This window comes from Arachis hypogaea, chromosome 11 (genome assembly GCF_003086295.3).
Source record: "Arachis hypogaea cultivar Tifrunner chromosome 11, arahy.Tifrunner.gnm2.J5K5, whole genome shotgun sequence".
Lineage (NCBI taxonomy): Eukaryota > Viridiplantae > Streptophyta > Magnoliopsida > Fabales > Fabaceae > Arachis > Arachis hypogaea.
In genome coordinates, this window is record NC_092046.1 from 5,612,820 (window position 1) to 5,627,802 (window position 14,983).

The 14,983-nt window shown below is 31.3% G+C and overlaps 1 protein-coding gene across 1 annotated transcript; it reads right to left on the reverse strand.

Moving 5' to 3' along the window:
• Positions 1-511: 511 nt before the first annotated feature.
• On the reverse strand, positions 512-5,002 carry LOC112723759 (GDP-mannose transporter GONST2). Its single transcript, XM_025775194.3, has 10 exons — positions 4,685-5,002; positions 3,924-4,109; positions 3,592-3,784; positions 3,279-3,418; positions 3,039-3,168; positions 2,848-2,946; positions 2,442-2,596; positions 2,227-2,343; positions 821-918; positions 512-720 (listed from the first exon to the last, which is right to left on the reverse strand). Exons 2-10 carry the CDS (start codon positions 4,103-4,105, stop codon positions 677-679), a joined length of 1,158 nt encoding a protein of 385 aa, XP_025630979.1. The 5' UTR covers positions 4,106-4,109; positions 4,685-5,002; the 3' UTR covers positions 512-676.
• Between the last annotated feature and the right edge of the window lie 9,981 nt (positions 5,003-14,983).

Consider the following 14,983-nt stretch of genomic DNA (forward strand, 5'->3'; position numbering starts at 1 on the left):
ATCTCAATTCACAAATTTTTTTTTAATTTGATTCACAGCTTGGTTGTTCTTCACGCTCACCGCACCATGAAAAAAAATCTTATGTCCTAAGCTGTTCAAGCTGTGATGTTGATGGTTTGATGAACCAGAAGGGATTAGGAGAGGGAGAGAAATAAGTTTTCCTCATTGTTGAAGAGAATGAAAAATCTCCTTAAAAAATATTTGTTGAGTTATTACACCTTATATACTATGTACTCTTTATGTACTCTAACTAAAAAAATAATTACAATAATAAGCCTATTATTGATAAAGAAATAATCTAAACAACAGCTTTCTCAAAAGAACATTACTAATTACTTCAAGGACAATGCCACTTATTGAAATTAGTAATACGTGCCAAAAATAAAAATCAAGGTTTAAATCATTCAATATATATAATTCCTGTGTCTAATAATAATAATAATAATAATAATAATAATAATAATAATAATAATAACTGTATATGAAAAAAAATAAACATAAAATTCGTTGATATTATTCTGAGTATAAATCTTGCGTGCTTTTTTCAACTATTCACCTTGACCTTGCGGTGTGTATGATAAATAATTAACTATTTTCATATATGTGACTCTATATATCACAATTAATTGGTACATAATATATTTATTATAACTTATAATAATGATAGCTTCTGGGATCATGACATCTTAGCTTTTGCAAAGAATACACCAGCAAAGAGGCCTGAAAATATTATAATAATGTGCATTATCAATATAAGATAAAAGAACTTAAAAGAGAAACTAGACAATAATAATAACAAGGAGGTGTTGTGATGAATTACCAAATAAGATGCTGAACAAATTTGATATACTTAGTGGAACCTTGAACACTAAAATGCCAGCAATGGAGATTGGAATCTTGTTTAAGGAACCTACAAGACTATATGTTTTGAACATACACAATGATAACAGAGACATTAGAAATTTGGAGGGAAAAAAATTGGATTCTTTTTTTTGGCTTGACATCTTGTCAATTTTTTCATAGATTAAGAAGTTACATTTAAAATTTTACGTTGATTAACAAATCTCTAGTTCTTTAGTTATGGTAAATTGGCAATATAGTCTTTCTTTTTCTAAAAAAGAAAAAATAAAAAAATTACAAAAGATATCCAATCTTATTTGAATAGATGTTGTGTGAAATCAACTAATTCTTTTGACTCCTTTCCGCTAAGTATAAAAATACCCAAAATTATTAGTAAAACTTTCAGTATTTTTTAGAGCTGTCAAATTGGCCAAATACATTCGTTTAGGCTCGATTTACCTAAGTTTACAAGTTTTAGGTCTAGAACATTTAGGTAGCGTTTGATGTAGAGATAAAGACAGAAAGATTGAGATTGAGAGACAGAGATTAAGAGAAAGAGATTGAAATAAATCTCAGTATTTTGTTTGGTGCAAAATAGAAGACAGAAATTGAAACAAGAATGAAACTCTAATTTAATTTGCACAAAGGGTAAAATTGAAATTAATTAATTGAAATGAGAGTATTTTAGGTATAAAATATTATTAAAGTTTCAGTCTCTATCTCTAAAAATTTTAGTCCACTGTGTCCTCACTTTTTGGAGGTACTGAAATACTGAAATTTTGGAGACAGAGATAGAAATTTTAGTACCAGTCTCTGAACCAACAAACATGATACTGAATCTCAGTCTCTCAATCTCTGTCTCAATACCTCAAAACAAACACTACGTAAGGCTTACTCCACAATGGGTGGGACTCTTTATTTTTATTCTTTTATTTTCTAAAAATAGTTTGAACAAAAAATTCAGTTTTAAGAAAAAAGGTTTGAGAAAAAAAAAACTTTTGAACAAAAAGAATTTAAACAAATGAAGATTTTTAAGTCGATAGATTAGATCTTTAAGTCGAATCAATAAAAATAAAAAATATGTTGAATTTTTTTAAAAAACACAAATTCTTTCGTTCGTAAAATGACCCGTTTAACTAATTTTATTTTTTTGGTTAATCAAATCAAATCTCTTTGTCGTCTTACTTTTATAGCCTTAATTTTAAAGACAAAAATTCATTCGTTTAAGTCGAATTAACGAATTAGTATTATGAATTTGACCCATTTTAACGAACAGAGTGTTTTTTCCTAATCTCGGAATACTAATACACTCTGCCACTAAGAAATTCTGAAGCTCCCTTATGCAATCCATGTATTGAATTATTTGAAGTAGATGAAATTAATTACCTATATGTGGTAGGTCCAGTTTGATGCAAGAACCACATTGATGTGAAGCTGATAGAAAGTCCAATGAATCCACTTGCAGTTGCAACTCCCCAAAACATTGGCAACTTCACCACATTGCTGCAACCATAATACCAACCTTAATCAGAATCAAAACACCATAAACAACTAGTTAGGATTCTGATTGAGTTTCTGAGACTAAGAAACGTATCACTCACGCATGTATTACATAATCCAACTCGCCAAAAACAAAGATCAGAACCATGGCCAAAGGTAGAGACAACAAATTATTCAGCAACACCATTGAAACTTCATTTAGAGATCCTGATTTTGTTGCTTTCTTTGCTTCATCCATCACCCATCTAAGTGTAAGCTGTCACAAAGCATTTCATTCCATTATACTATTATAGTATGTTTCTGTCATGAAATTATTTATTCCAAAAATTTAAATTGATAGAAAAAAATATATAAATTTGCAAGAATCTTGCATAGGCCTTATTACTCGTCTATCGAACTAAATCTTTTGGTAACAGAAGTTCTGATACTATATCATAAAACTGCTTATTCCAAAAGTTTAACCCGATAAGAATATGAAAAGAAAGCAAAGGACTAAAATCTACATACAGAATAACTTGCAGTAAGAACACAATTGATAATCTGCCATGCATAACCAACACCGTCGAATGAAAGATCCGTAATGCCGCCACTCACGGCGGAGATAATCTGTATCAAGAATGTTAATGTTGTATCTTAACTAAATTTAAACAAGTGAGTATATATAATTATGATGTAAGAAGAATGAAAATTCTATTTACCATGAGAAACATGGCAGCCCACACTTTTGAATTTTGATGTTTCCTAAACAAATATAATTCTCCAATTGCTGTCAAGATATTTGTCACATTCTTGAGAATTGTCACCATTGCAATATTTATGAACTTCAAACTGCAAATTGAAAATAGTTCACCATATAAAAAATGGTTTCTCTAATGATCATCATATCCAAATCTTCTTAGATCTTAAAAAAAAAAAAAGAGTTGATTATTATTGCATACCTATACATGCCTGATACAAGCATGCTAATAAATATGACATTGACAGGGATCCAGACTCTAACCAGCCTCCAATTTAGCCTTTCAACCGAAATTCGGCCGAAAAGCGACAACAGAACCACAACCAGAGTGCTAATAAGGTTCTACAAAGCACAAAAGAAGTTATATCGATGAAGAACTTTTCATATACTATCTCTCTGTCTATTTTTTTTAAGTGTTATTTTTGGAATAACCGTATATTCCAAGAATAACACTTAAAAGTGCATAGACAGAAAGAGTAGTAAACGAACAAAAAAAAGGAAGAAAACCAACTTACTTGATAAAACATAAGTGATATTCCTGCATTGAAATTATAACTTGATAAAACGATTTTGTTTAGCATTATCATGCTGCAGGAAGAAATACAGTATGCCGTGCCGGAGATAAGCGGCCCGGACTTCTTAGCCGATCTACGCAAGCAACGTCCTTCGTCGTCGCCATCTTCTGTAACTTTACTAGTTTTCAGAAATCTGCTTGTAGAAATAAATCATGAAAAATGATTAAAAACATGCTACCATGGTTGAATAAGTAGTTCCAATCACTCCTAACCAAAACAGAACATCAAAGCAACAATTAAGTGAAAATGATCTTAGAAGATTGGGTTGAAACCTATCATTCAAAGCTCTACGCTCTAGGTTGGTTGCAAAATTGTTGAGCACCTTGGCTTGCTCATGAATTCCATTGAAAATTGTGTGCACTGCATTAGGGTTTTCATCATCTAGTGCTAGTTCTTCAGGGTCATGATGATGATCAACAATGTCTAACTTATAATCAGACGACATATTAATCATCAACCTGAATGGAAGAAAAAACAAAGATACATAAAAAACTAGCTAGTCATAAAGATGAAGCACAATCTATTTCAGATTTAAAACAAAAACATCATCATAACCTTGAAAGTGATGTGTAAAGTCATGATCTACAATTCTACATTGAACCTCCCAACAATGTAAGAGTAGAATCAAAAGACAATCAAGTTTATTGACTAAAATCTTATTTTTACAATATTCTAAGATACTGTTAGAAAATAATATGTCATTTGTGTAGCTAAGGTAAAAAACTAAAAATATAGTAATAAGCAAAAACAGAACATTTCATTAAAGCAGGTCCAATTTTCCAAATTCCAAGCATTGTGAAGAAACCATGTGAAGGGTCATGCAATTCACACACAGCACAGTTGGAAGAACAAGATTCAAGATGCAAGAATTCAGCATAAAAGCTAAAGAATAAACATATCCCCCCCAAATCCAAAAAAAAAAAAAAAAAGCACCAGACAAATCTGAAAAGCATGATACTAGTCAATTTCCAAACATATTATAGAGTTCAAAACATCAAGAGACTATAAAAACCTGAAGAAGTGAGATTCTTACTGTTTATGCAGCAGCAGCAGCAGCTAACTAGCTTTCTAAAACAGTGATCATTCACAAAAGGTAGAAACTTTGAACTAAATGGAGCATACCCAGATGAAGAATTGGAAGAAGGATTGATGAGAAGTCAATAAAGAGTGGAAAGAACACGTATGCATTCAACTCTTTTTGAAGAACACGCAAAGGGGAATGATGAAGAAGATGAATTGAGCAATAATGAAGGTATGTAGTTGAGAATTGAATCATTGATGAAGATAAACATGAATATGAACATGACATTGATGAATAGAATGCGGGATTCAAGGACCGCCAAGGAAGTAGAGTTATGGAACACATTCCGAGGACTCCAAAGTCAAACAGGTTCATGCAGCCATGGCCTTTAGCTTCAAGAACAAGTAAACACTAATAACAATAACAAAAAGTATATAAAGGTGATGGATTTTGCGTATGAATCAATTCCAAAGCTTTTATTTTCTGTTTTTGTTTAAATCAAACAAATTCGTGGCAATCACATATTAATTCACGCCATGTTATGTTGAGAATATTGCATTCATATATCACAAGCTAGTCTAACTTCTAACTCAAGTTCAATTAGAGTAAATTAAATAAAAGATTATTTTATTACGAGGTATGAATTTTGTTTTATTTTTAAGTTGTTATTCAAGGTATTCCTCATAAAATTTAATATATATACACACACAAATACTATATGTATCAATAATCTATGTATAAATATATGTATAGTTTAACTCATTTTTAATATGTATTTTATATTTCAATGTGTAGTCTGCATCGACAGTGGTTAGTGGATATATATTTTTTAAGTTTAATTTATACTTTTCACAATTAAAAAATTTAATATAGGTGAACTCAATCATATCCTCTCTAAAATAAAGGTTAAATTACCCCTTGTGACATATACAGTACTTATTGATAAATTATCCTTTCATCAGAACTTCAAGATTCACGTTATTTTTTCTTTTCTTTATGTTTCTCTTGAAATTTAATAACAGTGCCATTTTCATCATTTCCACCAAATACACCTCTTCCCTAATTTAAAAAAAAAAACTAATGCATTAGTGGGAGCATATTAAACTATGAAAAAGTCTAGGGGGCTAGCAACTTTGTTAAATTCTGGCCCGCATGTAACCAGCAAAGAAAAGTGAGTCATTAGATGAAATCTCACACCAATCTCACACCATTAAAACCATCATTGATGGCTACAAATAACAAAAGTTGCTGGCCCCCTAGCATTCCTCTTAAACTATTATATTGTCACAAAATATTAAATTATTATTCAGATAACAATAAGACAAAATGGAATAAGTATTTTAATATTCACATTCGCCTCAAATATTAATTAATTATTTTATTATTCATGCCATTAATTACTTACAAGAATTTTATTTATGGTGCAAATTCATATCTGTCATACAAACCCATACCGTCTTGCTTCTCTCCGAACGTAATATCTTCTAATACAAAAAAAATTTTAGAAAGAAGAGAGCTGAAAAATTGATAGTTGTGCTCGTTGAAATTGGAGATTAAAAATGTAAGAACAAGTTCAAAATCCTAACTTAATTTATTGGAAATGGTGATTCGATTTAAAAGGAATTAGAATTTTAAAATTGAAGAAGAAGTGTATTTGGTGGGGATGATGAAAATGACATTATTATCAAGTATCAAGAGAAACATAGCGTCAATTGAAAAGAAAAAAGAAGATAACGTGAATCTTGAAACTCTGGTAAAAAGATAATTATCAATAATCACGGTATATATCACAAAGGGTAATTTACCCTTTATTTTAGACTGTTATTTTTTATTACATATATGCTATTATTATTTTAAATTTTAAAAATAATATAACCAAATATTATTGTAATTTATGTTTATTAAAATCCTTTTATTAATTTTATTAAATATAATTATTACAACTTTTGGTAAACTATTTTTAAAACAGAAAAGCTCTACATCCATGTAATTTTTTCATCCAAACTATTCAAATAACTTCAATCAAACGTGCCTCCCCAACTCCCTTACGCGTTTGTTATACACGGGTCTCATATAACGTAAACCTTGTTCTCTTCTCGCGTTTTCGTTCATCTTCTTCTCTTTCGCGTTCTTCTTCTTCTTCTTCTTCTTCTTCAACCTAATAAAATTCGTCGTTCTCCTCTATTCGAGTTTTTCTTCTCTACTCGCATTCTTCATTATTGATCTGCATTGAATACAACGTAATATGCTCCGTTGTTCTTCTTCTTCTTCATTTTTTTTTTCAATCTACACTTCTGAATGGAAACAATAAATCATTCAACTTCAAATAAGTTGAATGATGTTATTATGTTGAGACAGTTAGGAAATGATTGTTGCATGCTATCAAAATAATCTTAAACACTGAACAAAGTAAAAGGAGGCCACTGAACCGAACAACATTTATTTGGTAATCAAAATCACAAAGACCACCGAACCAAACAATGTTCATGTGGTGAATAAATGGTGATCAACTTTCAATTAACAAGAATAGTATTTCTCCTCCTCTTCCTCCTCCTCCTTCTTTCAAATTCGCGCACGTAGGTTCTTCTTCTGCTTTTTCTTCTTCGCGCACGCAGATTCTTCTTCTTCTTCTTCTTCTCCTTCTTTAGTTATAATCATCACCAACAACACCAACATTTTGCTCGGTTAAGTGGAGTTGCTCATTTTGATTCACTTGATTGTTAATGTATTCAGTTGAGTCCTTGTGCATGCAGAAATATTTTTCTTACTGATTGAATATTTATCACGTTTTATTCAGCACATGATTGTTGTTCGGTTCAGTGGTGTTGGTCATTTTGGTTCGCTTGATTGTTATGTGTTCAGTTAACTTCTTTTGTATGGAAAAATGCTATTCTTGATGATTGAATGTTTATGACGTTTTATTCAGCACATGAATGTTGCTTGGTTCAGTGGAGTTACTCATTTTGATTTACTTGATTGTTAGTGTGTTCAACTGAGTCCTTGTGCATGTAGAAATATTTTTCTTTGATGATTAAATGTTTATGACGTTTTATCCAACACATGAATGATGTTCGGTTTAGTAGAGTTAGCCATTTCAGTTTATTTCTGTTCTACACAATTTAAAACTCTTCCTTCTCACCTTCTACTGCTTCTTCACTAGGGAGAGAAAGAGGAAAAGACAAAAAAAAATATAGTAGCAATAACAACAAAAGAATGAAGATAAGGAGAAAATACGTGAAGAAGAAGGAATGCGAAAAAGAAGGAGGAGAATGGTGAATCTCTGTTGCTGTTTTCGTTCGTTTCTGGTTGTTCTTTGCTAAATCTTATCGCCATTCTTCTCCAGTAGTAGTTTTCGCAAAGAACGTGACTGAAGTTTGAGTGATTTTGAGAGAGATTCGAAGAGAATGAGCGGTTTCATGTTGAGGAAGAAGTAACGTTTTTTCTTAATGAGCGCAAAGTAACGAAGGGTTTTCGAGCCCGTGTTTTTACTCGTCATTAATACGCGTGACTCTATTTGGATTTGGGCCAACTTAGTTACATAGTTACATGGATATATAGCGTGTCCATTTTTAAAAAGTCAAACAAGCTAGACAAATTTTGAAAAAAAAATACAAAATTCACCAAATCCACCCTAAATTTTCTATATTAATGACTTTTTGAAGGAAAGGAAAGTAAATAAGCTCTTCATACTACGAGGAGATATGAATATGATTGGATGATATATGATAATTTATACCAGTAATCAATTCTGTTAGCAAAGATTATACTGTCTAAACTAGTACTTAAGACTAGAAATATTCTTACTTAAACTTTACTCTAACCTTTGTCAAAATTCAACTCTCAGAACCACTACCAGATCCAATCTTATACAAAGACTTCTACTTCCTAAAATTATAATTTGGTTTAATTACTTTGTTAGTTCTTATAATTTTATCAAATTTTTAATTTAAATATTTATATTTTTTTTCTTTTTAATTGAGTCCTTATACTATTTTTAATTTTATAATTAGGTCATTTTCATGTCAAAAATATTAAAATAAATAGAATATTTCTCACAAAATATATGCGGTAAAAAATCTAATTAGGTTTTTAATTATGAATACTTTTAATTTACAAAAAAATATTCAGTTAATTATAACATTTTTTATACTAAAAAAGACTTAATTATAAAATTAATAACGGTATAAAAGCCCAATTGAAAAAAAATATAAAAATTTAATTATAAATTTAGTAAAATTACAAAGACCAATAGAAATAATTAAACCTTATAATTTATACAATAGCACCTAGGAAACAAAACTCTCTTAAAAAAAACTATTCAGTCTTTTGGGCAGGTTTGTCATAATTTCTGCCTTCTTGCACTTAGCCCATATCTCAATTAGTTAAAGCAAGTGGTGAGTCATAACTAACTTAACTAATCTTATCCTAACAACCATAACTAACTTTTTGTTTGGAAAATTTAATTTCACAGCTCTTACCCTTTATCTTTGTCATGTTATCTTCATATTTAATTGCTTCCTTTACATTCCCTCAAAAATTAGGTGAGGTGTTGAAGTCACTCTAAGTTTGTGCTTGAATCATTCAAAGAGAGGGGTTGATAATGGATACAAGTTATTGGATGAAACCATAGGTGTAGGAACTAAATTAGCATGGATCATATTGGTTTTGGATAGTAAATCCAGCATATATATTTTTTATGTATTGCTTTTTCAAGGCCAAGAAAGAAATTAAATTTGGCCACATCTTCGAGAAAAAAATAAAGTTTAATTGATGTATAAAAACGTCAAATTTCATATGGATTGCTCCCTATTGCTAATCAAAAAAGGAAAAGTTTAGGAGCAAGTAACTTTTTCAAATTCTGTCCAGCATGTAACCAGAAAGGAAAAAGTGAGTAATTGGATGAAATCTCACACCAATCTCGCACCATTAAAATTATCATTGATGACTATTTGATGGCTACAAATACCAAAAGTTGCTGGCCTCCTAGCACTCCTCAATCAAAAAGATTATTCGTACGCTAAAAATCAGCCACCACCATATATTTATATACAAACTGAATCAGTTACAACAAGTGGAGAGTCATAACTAACTTAACTGATCTTATCCTAAAATAACTAACTTTCTGTTTAGAGAATTTTACAGCTCTTACCCTTCCTCTTCTTGTTCTGTTTTTTCAGATATAGTTGCTGCCTTTATAAGCTCAAATCACCCAACTCCACCATCAGACCACTACAATTTTTTTAAATTACTACAAGCATATGAGTTTTATTATTAATAATTTGATTATCCTGACCTGATTATATTAAATTTTACGAAAGAAATAGAGATATCTTGCTATAATGTATGGCCAATTGAGTTAACAAGATATCATAGTAAATTGAGTTAATTAACATCAATCATATTCCATTTCTATAAAATGGAGTTTACAAATTGGCTTAACAGAAATATCCAACTAGAAAACTAATTATTTATCGATCAATATCAGTTAATTTTTTTAAAATTTTATTTTTAACTCACGTTAACATTTAAATGAACATAAAAAATCACATGTCAGAAAAATATCTAAAACTCCCCTAATAAAACATTTAAAAGTGAAATAGAATATTTAAAGTCAGTGATAGTTTTATTAAAATTACGAGAAAGACGAATAATATATTTTTTTAATTGAAATAAGATCCTAATAAGTGAAGGCAAAGAAAAAAAGTAAATTAAAAAAGTCTTAAGAAAAAAAATTAGTTAAAATTAACATATAAAAAAATTTCACATTAGGTTTGACTGCATGCAACGTTTGACCACATTTTTAAATAGAACACAATTAACTAAGACTAGCACACACACTACTTGCTTTAATTTCAATATTATTATATATTCGGACCAAATTAAAAACATCATTTTTCTGTGTGAATTTCTATGAAAAACAACTTGAAAGTTGAAATAATATAAGGGTGTAGGTCCACCGTTTGATACCAAAATATTAACGGGAATTAGGGGGTGCACATGGGTCGGGTGAAGTCGGGTTTGATGTGACTCAAATCCGATCCGAAATATACACTGGGTCTATTTATTAGACCCGAACTCGATCCTAGATCCGATGAAACCAATACACTTTCGGGCCACAATTATACCGGGTAAAAACCGGGTGAAAACCGGGCCGTTAACATTACTATACGTTGATACCTTCTTGTAAGCTAACATGTAAAAATATCCAAATTTCTAAGACTCCAACCATTATTTAACATGGTAAAATTCACTTAGAAAAATATAACAAAAACCAACCATTCTTTAAAATTAAAGCATAACCACAATCAATACTAAAGCAAAACCACAATCAATACTAATATTGTCTAATAATACCAAATATTTGAATCAATACAAATAACACAATATTATGCATTAGTCTAAAGTTTTAAGCATTCTAAACATAAAACATTAACTTATAGTCTTATAATGACTAATAACACAAAATATTAAGGTTTACAATACTTAAATTCCACATAAGAATAGTCATGATTCATCACTAATAACACAAAATATTAATTGTGTATGATGACCGGGCCACCGGGCCGACTTCGGGTGACCCGAGCTATGACCCGGACCCGACCCGAAATAATGACCGGATCTATTTTTGAGACCCTTACCCGGCCCTAAACCCGATGAAATCACACCAAATTAGCCCCTAAAGTGTTCGGGATCGGACTGGGCCTTCGGGCTGGGCCGGGTCTGTGCACCCCTAACGAAAATGTTTGGTAACCAAAGAAAATCAGCCAAAAACAGTCATAATTTGTTTTATTTAGCATTAATTAATTGTCGCAACAATTAATTAATATTAAATAAGACAAGTTCTGACTGTTTTTTTAATCTACCTAGCATTACCCAATATTAATAATTTATAGATTGGAGGCTTCATTATTGGTTACCCAAGTTCCAACTGTTCCAAACTACAACATATAAATGTGGGTTTCATTCAACAAATAAAATTGTTAAAGCTTCAATTAGCATTGCATATTGTGTAGACTCCTAATTGATCTTGTACATGAAAAGGGGTGCATATAGGGGTAGAAGGGTAAATGGCTATTCAAAGTTGGATAAGGAAGATCCTCAAGAGAAAATGCATAGAAGGGCACAGTTCTTAATCTACAAAGAGTTGAACAAAGCAGATTCTATTAGTAAGAAACCATCATCATCATCATCATCATTTGTTATGAGGATTAGAATGTTCAAGTTGAAGACTAAGATTGGGAACACATTGAGGAGGATCAACAAGAGAATCTTCCCGTCATCATCATGTGGGGTAATTAAATCACAAGTTATGGATCAAGTGAAATCATTCAAGAAGCAACTCATCATTGGTAGAGGACAATTCTTCAAAGTCTAAACACTTTCTTCTCCTTTCTTCTAATATTATTCATTAGCAAGATGCACTAAAATTGTTATTTGTATTCATTTTTATCTTGTACACTAAATGAAAAAAACACACTTAGTTTCTTGATCTATTAATAAATGTGGTATAAAATAATTTATTTGATGATTAGAAGACGGGTGTTAAAATATAGTATGTAAAATAAAATAGATCTCGCTAGAAACCAATTAGAGTGTAGGCAATTTAGAACCAATTAGTTGAAAAATAGGTCTATTATAAAAAAAAATGAATCTCACAACTCTAAGTTTTTAAATTTTAAAATTAAAAATAAAAGAGGATAAATTAAATTGAGTTGGCTTATATTATAAAAATTTGAGAGGGGGATGAGAGAAGGGTAATAATTTTGTAAGAACCTATTTAGGCTTTTTTTTTTTTTTTGGACTGAAACTCTTTCTCCTTTCTGAGTTTCTGATTTCGTCATGAAAGTGAAACCTTAATATTGTTTCTGTTGTAATAAAGGAGTAAAGAGCCCAAGCTTGCAAAACTATATTTTTAATATCTAGCCCAATATTCTCAGCAATATAATAGAAAAAGATCTACTACATATTTTTGGCATTTAACATGATATTTTGAACCAAACAATGAAAAGCCCAATACCTAAATAAAATGATCATCTTTCATTTATTATCAGTTGTTTTTTTTTTAAAAAAGAAACAAGCACAACATACTAAGTGGAGCGTACAAGAGACATAACATGAACTTTAGTTACACCTATATCATTTTCGACAGAGTCATCAACAACATAGTTTACTTTGACACCATTCTTTAGAGCAACAAAACGACCTAGTAATACAATCCACTACATCTGTTGATTTATTTTGAAAAATGAACTCATTCCTACACAACCAAATATTCTATATAACGGAGAAGAACTCCACTAACCATGTTTTCTGTGCGTCTTTCCTCAAGGGCATCATCCTCCAACTCTCAAAGTGCTCCTTTATGGATCCTGGGATGCTCCATGCACGACCCACATAGCTAATTCATGTGCACCACACCTGCCAAGCGTACTCACACGTAATAAACAAATATTGTACAGTTTCAACCTCCTTGTTATACATAACACAGACATTATTATTTCGTTCAATGATGCCCAAATGACTCAGTCGATCCTTTGTATTAACTCGATCTACAAACACAAACCAAGTAAATAACTCTACTCGATGGGGCACTAGTTAGTCCTTTCCAGATTCCATTTGTGAACTTATAGTTAAGAATATCTTCTGTTACCGTTTGTACCTGCAAAGCCTGCATAAATGAGTTAGTAGTATAAACGACTTTCTTATCAAATTTCCACACCATTCTATCTTGTATGCCTTCTATCAGTCTCACATCTTGCAAGATATCTAACAGATGGTTCAAATTGTTAGTCTCCCATTGACGGAGTTCCCTCCTCCACTGAAAATTTCATACCCACTCTATTCTATCCCAAAACTCACAGTCCCCAATCACGGATCCTTTATTATTTGAAGCCAAGTAGAGCCTCAGAAAGGAATCTTTTAGCTTTCCTGACTGTAACCATGTATCTTGCCAAAATCTGGTTGATCTGCCATCGCCTACTTCCATAATCAGTCCGTCAATAATCTTTTGTCTGACATATTACTCCTTTATTTGCAAGTGACAAATATCTCTCCACATGCCTCCTTTTGCCGGTATAGCTTGAGTAGACAATAACTGTTCAGGATTCAGATTATTGCAGGAGCACACAACCTTCTTCTACAACGGACAATCCTCCTTAGAAAATCTCCACCACCACTTAAACAATAAGGCGGTATTACGGATCATCGCATCTCCCACACCTAACCCTCCTAATTTCTTCGATGCCGGTATCAACTCCCACTTTACAAAAGCCAGCCCAGGGTGCCCATCATCCTTCTCCCAAAAGAACCTCCTTTGCAGTGAAATTAGTTTTTTTACCACTATAGCCGGCATTTTATACAAATTCAAATAGTAAGTAGGCAGGCTATTAATTACTGACTTGATGAGGACCAACTTTTCTGCTTTATTGAGCACTTTTGTTTTCCACAAACTAAGTTTCTCTTCTATTTTATCTATTACTGGCCTCCATGTTTTAACTAGTCTTAGGTTTGCTCCTAACTTAATATTTAGGTACTTCACTGGTAGTTTCGTCGTCTGACACCCTAATAATTAGCACATCCGACTAATCCACTCTTGGCTACAATTCACCCGTATCAAGCTGGACTTGTCAAAATTAATACTAAATTCAGACATCACTTTAAAGATGTACAAAAATAATATAACAAAAGTAGTACGTATAACATCCCCCCTCTCCTCAAAAGTAAAACTTATAGTTTAAGTTTCCCATTATAAACAAAAAAAAAGGGGGAGGGGGAGATATTAAGGCATCTTAATTGTTATGCTATGCTACATGAAAAAAAAAAAGGGGAGAGGGGGAGGGGGAGGGAGATATTAAGGCATCTTAATTGTTATGCTATGCTACATGAAATTAAAGTCCCTTTTTCCTTTTCAGAAGTTAGGAATCAAGAAAAAAAAAAACTACGAAATTTTAAATTAAAATGAGGACAATAACTTATATCATACGTATTGTTAAAAAGATGCTCCTATGTATAGAGTTGTGACATAATCCTCTTGCATAGGAACTGTTCAAGACTTCAAATGATTAAGTGAAAGATGATATTTTCACAAGCTTCACATTCAAGAATCAACCATATTTTACCAAATAATAAATAACTACACAAGTAGTACAAGTACTGTGTCTCCTACCATTCCACAATTTCAATGGAACCCCACAAACAGCTTCTCATAGATGCAAAAAAAGCAGAATCACATGGTTGCTACTGCCAAAGTATCAAACTATATAATTGAAAAATATATAAAAGGAAAGAAAGAAAGAAAAATGAAGGGTAGCA

Coding starts and splice junctions, on each gene's coding strand:
- LOC112723759 (XM_025775194.3), bottom strand. CDS start 4,105: ATGATTAATATGTCGTCTGATTATAAGTTAGACATTGTTGATCATCAT. Junction 3,785..3,923: donor CGTAGAGCTTTGAATGATAG/GTTTCAACCCAA, acceptor TTCTACAAGCAG/ATTTCTGAAAACTAGTAAAG. Junction 2,597..2,847: donor TTCTTACTGCAAGTTATTCT/GTATGTAGATTT, acceptor GCTTTGTGACAG/CTTACACTTAGATGGGTGAT.